Here is a 6,037-nt window from a genome sequence, read left to right as displayed (position 1 = left end):
TCTGGTTTCCAGCATCTGCAGACCTCACTTTTGCCTAAATATATAAAGTCTTTTCCCTGGTGTGGGGAAGTGCAGAACTAGAGGTCATAGGTTTAGGGTGAGAGGGGAAAGATATAAAAGGGGCCTAAGGGTCAACGTTTTCACGCAGAGGGTGGTACGTGTATGGAATGAGCTGCCAGAGGAAGTGGTGGAGGCTGGTACAATTGCAACATTTAAAAGGCATTTGATGGGTATATGAATAGGAAGGGTTTGGAGGGATATGGGCCAGGTGCTGGCAAGTGGGACTAGATTGGGTTGGGATATCTGGTCAGCATGGACGGGTTGGACCGAAGGGTCTGTTTCCATGCAGTACATCTCTATGACTTTATGGCTCTAAAAGGCAGTTTGAGTTTTACCAGAATAAAAATTTACTTTAAAACCAGAAAGCAGAGTTCCCGTTTTTAAGAGGTGCTCAACAACACCAACTCGATCTGTTGAGTAAAGTTCTGTTCAGGGTTTTGACTTTGGATTACAACTGAATATAACACAAGTCTGACACATCTCCTAAATGAGCTAAATCAGCAGACTATTTGTCCAACATCCAGGACTGGATGAAATTTCCTCCAATTAAATATTGGGAAAAAATGACCCATTGTTCATTCTTGAATGCCAACGCCATCCTTCTTCCTGGCAACAGTTTCAGGTTAAGGCAGAAGTGGGTACTGCAGATGTTGGAGACTAGAGTCAAGATTAGAGTGGTGCTGGAAAAGCACAGCAGGTCAGGCAGCAGTCGAGGAGTAGGAAAATCAATGTTTCGGGCAAAAGCCCTTCATTGGGATTGGCTAAAGCAATCTGCTCACAATCTTGCTGTACCAAGCTAAACTTCCAACCTCACATTTGTACAATTGCTAAGACCATCTATTTCTACTTTTGTATCATCAACCAGCTTCTCCGGCTGAAACCCTCATCCTCCCCTTTTTTACCTCGAGACTCGATTATTCCAACACATTATTGGCTGGTCTGCCACATCCTGACACCCGTATACTTCAGGTCATTCAAACATCTCCAGCCCATGTCTTAAATCCTATTTCACTATCGTCTCTGATCTCCCTGGTCTCCATGGGTTCCTGGTTAAGTAACAGCACAATTTACAATTTTCATCTGTGTTTTCACCATGTCTCCACAGCCTTGTCTCTATCCCCATCTGTGTCATCCACTCCAACCCCACAACTCTCCAAGATATCTGTTCTCCTAAAATACCGGTCTCTTGTGCAGCCCTGATTTTAATTGGTCCATCTCATTAGTGGTTGTGCTTTTAGTTATTCCAGTCCCAAACTGCATCTCTCTGTCATTCCACCACTCCTCCCTTCTCTAAGACACTCCTTAAATCCTGCCTTTTAGATGAAGCTTTTGGTCACCTGACCTGCTGTCTCCTCATGCAGCTCAATGTAATAATGTTTGTTAATAATCCTGTGAAGGACCTTGGAAATGTTCCAAAACATTAAAGGCACTACTTAAGTATAAGTTGTCGCAGTTAAATAATTATTGTACCCTGGAGGTGATGACATGTCAGGAGTGACAAGTAGAAACTCAGGTAGTCATTAGATCAGAATTGTGAAACTTAGAATCACTTGTTAATCAATTAATTCTGTTCTGAACACATTTAGGAATTAGTCAGTATAATCTCCCACTGGGAGCTATGGACTGTTGAAGCCAGCAGTTTTCTTTGTAGATTCTTTGGCTGATAGCAGCATAAAATTTTAATTTTGCTTTACACCAGTCAACCAAAAACATTAACATAATGTTTGAAGAGAATTCTAAAGCTTAACCAGTGGAGCTTTTAGTTCACTGACACTCGGTATACTTCCATCTGTAGAGAATTATACAGGTTATAAATGAAAGCTGACTCACATTGACAGAGGGGATAGTTAAAGTAGCCGGGGGCACACTGGTCACAGTAGAAACCTTCAAACCCCTGACGACAAATGCACTGTCCAGTCTCTTCATTGCAGCTCCCGCCAGTAACGCCTGGGCCCAAACAGCGGCATGCTAAAATTATATAACAGTTATACTGACAGTGAGCATGGGATAATTTAATAGTCACACAGCAAAGAAGCCTAAGCTCACTCTGCTCCCAATAACTGCTCGAACATGTTAGACCTTCTGAGCTATTGTCCCCATTAACATTTTGCAGTCTATGGGCTAGGCGACTGGATAGTACATTACGCTGAAGTGAACTAAACCCTCCCCAGCAACGTCAGAATGGACTACAAGTTAATATTCTCACCTCAGTTTGCAAATACCTCTGTGGTCACATTCCTCACCAACTCTAATTTTCTGCAGCCCTAAAACGGAGATCTCCATGTAGATCCAGTTCTCGGCTCTTGCCCACTTCTGATTTTCTTTGTTCCACCATCAGTGCCTATGCCTCAGCTGCTTTGCCTTAGGTTTAGGAATTCTCAACCTAAAACTTTCTCCTCTTTCCCCTTCCTCTGCTCTAATGTAAAACATTATTCCAAAGGGCTTCTCCAAAGACACTTCACGAAAGCAAGATGTTGCAAGTTTGAGAGTAAGAAAAAAAACTTTGCTGGCGATGGTCAGTCCTCCCTTCATTTCAACCGGTCTTAGATACAATTCGCCACAAATCCTAGACATCTACTAGGTGACATCTTAAATGGCAGCATTGCAACAGATGGTTGACTCTCCCTTGAGCACAGGATTAACTTACGCTGGCAGTTTGCTCCGAAGTGATGGGGCATGCACTGTTTACAGAAGCGACCTGTGAAGTTTGGCTTGCAGTTACAGTGCCCTGTGCTCGGGTCTGGCTGGCAGTCGTTGTTCTGGGTTCCCGCTGCACTGCAGTCACAGTCTAAGATAAAGAGGAGCACAGCAGTACAGCTAAGTGGACAATATCAGAACATCCAAAGTCCCCATCTCATTCCCTCTTACAGAATTGCTACTCAGACATGCTGACTGACAAATTTTACACTTAATGTTTTATGTACACGTGATAAATTTTTCAATAATTTTCCACCATACACTACAAGTAATTATAGAATCCCTATGGTGTAGAAGCAGTCCCTTTGGCCCAATGAGTCCACACCAACCCGCCAAAGAGCATCCCACCCAGAACCACTCCCCTGTAACCCTGCACTTCCCATGGCTAATCCATCTAGCCTGCATATCTCTGGATACTAAGGGCAATTTAGCTTACCCAATCCATCTCACCTTTGGACTGCGGGAGGAAACCAGAGCACCAGGAGGAAGCCCACATAGAAACAGGGAGAATGTGCAAACTCCACACAGACAGTTGCCCAAGGCTGGAATCAAACCTGGGCACTATGAGGCAGCAGTGCTAAACACTGAGGCACCATGCCACCAAAAAAGGTCAAATTAAATACTGCCCTTATGAAAATCTTCTCTTGAAATAAAATTAGATCCTCCATGATAGTTAAAAGGTATTGTTCATTATATTATTCAGCTGAAACCAAGAGTTGCCAAAATTTGCAGAGTATCATATCAGTTACAGTGGGACAATAGGACATTTTGACCCACATTTTGAAGACAGACATAGCCCTTAAAGAATATAAAGAAAGCAAGAAAGAATTTAAACAAGGAGTTAGGAGGGCTAAAGAGGGCCAGGAACTGTCCTTGTCAAACAGGATTAAGGAAAGTCCTAATATGTTTTTCTCATATATTAAGGAGCAAGATCATGACTAGGGAAAGGATAGCTCCACTCAAGAATAATGGAGGGAATTTAGGTGTGGAGCCAGAGGAAGTGGTTGAGGTCCTTAACAAATACTTTGCATTGATATTCACAAAGGAGAAGGACGTTGTGGATGGTGAGTCACAGGAGGGTAATGTTGATATTCTGGGGCATATCGACAGAAGAAAGAAGGTGGAGTTGGGTGTTTTAAAAAGCATTAAAATTGGAAAAGTCTCCAGGACCTGATGGCATCTATCCAAGAATGCTGAGGGACGCTAGTGAGGAAGTTGCTGGGGACTCGCACAAAACCTTTTTATCCTCTTTAGTCTCCGGGTAGGCCCCAGAGGACTGGAGAACAGCCAACGTCGTTCTTTTGCTTCAGGAGGGCAACAGGGAAAATGTGGGAAATTATAGGCCGGGGTATACAGTGGTAGGAAAATTACTGGAGAAGCTTCTTTGTGATGAGATTTACCCACATTTGGAAAGATATGGACTAATTACTGAGCAGCAGCATGGCTATGTGTGGGAAAGGTCATGTCTCACAACTTGATTGAAGTTTTTGAGGAAGTGAGAAAGATGATTGCGGAGGGCAGCAGCTAAACATTGTTTATGTGGATTTTAGCAAAGCCTTTATCAAAAGTTCTTCATGACAGGCTGATACAAAAAGTGAAGCCACATGGGATCTGTCTCCTTTCCCTAGTCATCCTCTTGCTCCTTCTATATAAGGAAAATGCCTTAGAACTTTCTTTACTCTTGTTTGGCAAGGACATTTCAAGGCCCTTCTTAGCCCTCCTAATTCCTTGTTTAAATTCTTTCAAGCTTGTAAGATAGATACAAAACAGGCTTCATCATAAAAGGCAGGCATAGAGGTGGATGGTTGTTTTCCTGACTGAAGACCTGTGACCACTGGTGTTCTGTTGGGATCAGTGCTGGGACCCCTGTTAATGTAATATTATAAATGACTCAGAGGAGAATGTAGGTGGCCTGATTAGTAGTTTGAGCAGATAGTGAGGAAGATTTCCAGAAGTTACAGTTGAATACAGATAAGCTGGAGACTTGAGTGAAAGGTGGAGTTTAATCTGGACAAATGCAAGGTGACGCATTTTGTAAAGTCTAATGCAGGAGGAAGGTAAATTGTAAATGGCAGAACCCTTTGAAGTATGAACATACAGAAGGATCTGGGAATACAGGTCTACAGTTCCCTGAAAGCGGGAACACAAATGGATATAGTGGTCAAGAAAGCATATGGCATGCTTGCCTTCATCAGTTGGGGCATAAAGTATAAAAATTGACAAGTCATGTTGCAGTTGTATCAAACTTAAGTTAAGCTATATTTGGAATATTGTGTACAGTTCTGGTTGTCACACTTTAAGAACATGGAGGCTTTGCAGAGGGCACTGAAATGATTTACCAAGGTTTTGCCTGGTTTGGAGGGTATTAGCTTTGAGGAGAGATTGGACAAACTTGGTTTGTTTTCACTTGAATGTCAGGAGAATGAGGGGCAACCTGACAGAAGTTTAAAAATTATGAAAGGCATGGATAGAATGGACAGTCAGAGTCTTTTTCCCAGGATAGAAATGTCACTTACTAAGGCATATAGGTTTAAGGTGACTGTATGGAGTTTGCATGTTCTCCCTGTGTCCATGTGGGTTTTGTCCCAAAGGTTAAATGGACTGGCCATACTAAATTGTCCATAGTGTATAGGGATGTGCAGGCTAAGTGGATTAGCCATGGCAAATGAAGGGCTACACGGACAAGGTAGTGGATTTGGATGTGAACATAGGAGGTATAGTTATTAAGTTTGCAGGTGACACCAAAATTGGAGGTGTAGTGGACAGCAAAGAATGTTACCTCAGAGTACAACGAGATCTTGATCAGATGGGCCAATGGTCTGAGGAGTGGCAGATGGAGTTTAATTTCGATAAATGTGAGCTGCTGAATTTTAGAAAAGCAAATCAGAGCAGGACTTATACACTTAATGGTAAGGCCTTGGGGAATATTGCTGAACACAGAGACCTTGGAGTGCAGGTTCATAGTTCTTTGAAAGTAGATAGATAGGATAGTGAAGGCGGCGTTTGGTATGCTTTCCTTCATTGGTCAGAGCATTGAGTATAGGAGTTAGAACATAGAACATAGAAGAATACAGCGCAGTACAGGCACTTCGGCCCTCGATGTTGCGCCGATCCAAGCCCACCTAACCTACACTAGCCCACTATCCTCCATATGCCTATCCAATGCCCACTTAAATGCCCATAATGAGGGAGAGTCCACCACTGCTACTGGCAGGGCATTCCATGAACTCACGACACGCTGAGTAAAGAACCTACCCCTAACATCTGCCCTATACCTACC

At 42.9% G+C, this 6,037-nt stretch overlaps 1 protein-coding gene across 1 annotated transcript in view; it reads right to left on the bottom strand.

The window, feature by feature from the left end:
• The window catches only part of lama5 (laminin, alpha 5), a 300,746-nt gene that overhangs the window by 136,008 nt on the left and 158,701 nt on the right, over positions 1-6,037 (bottom strand). The window contains exons 12-13 of the mRNA XM_043710073.1: positions 2,708-2,848; positions 1,891-2,028 (exon numbers count right to left, since the gene is read on the bottom strand). Coding sequence (XP_043566008.1) covers positions 1,891-2,028; positions 2,708-2,848 — 279 coding nt within the window. The remainder of the gene's footprint in view (positions 1-1,890; positions 2,029-2,707; positions 2,849-6,037) is intronic.

This window comes from Chiloscyllium plagiosum, chromosome 20 (assembly GCF_004010195.1).
Source record: "Chiloscyllium plagiosum isolate BGI_BamShark_2017 chromosome 20, ASM401019v2, whole genome shotgun sequence".
NCBI lineage: Eukaryota > Metazoa > Chordata > Chondrichthyes > Orectolobiformes > Hemiscylliidae > Chiloscyllium > Chiloscyllium plagiosum.
Note: the sequence above shows the minus strand (reverse complement) of the source record. Positions and strands in the feature narration are given on the sequence as shown.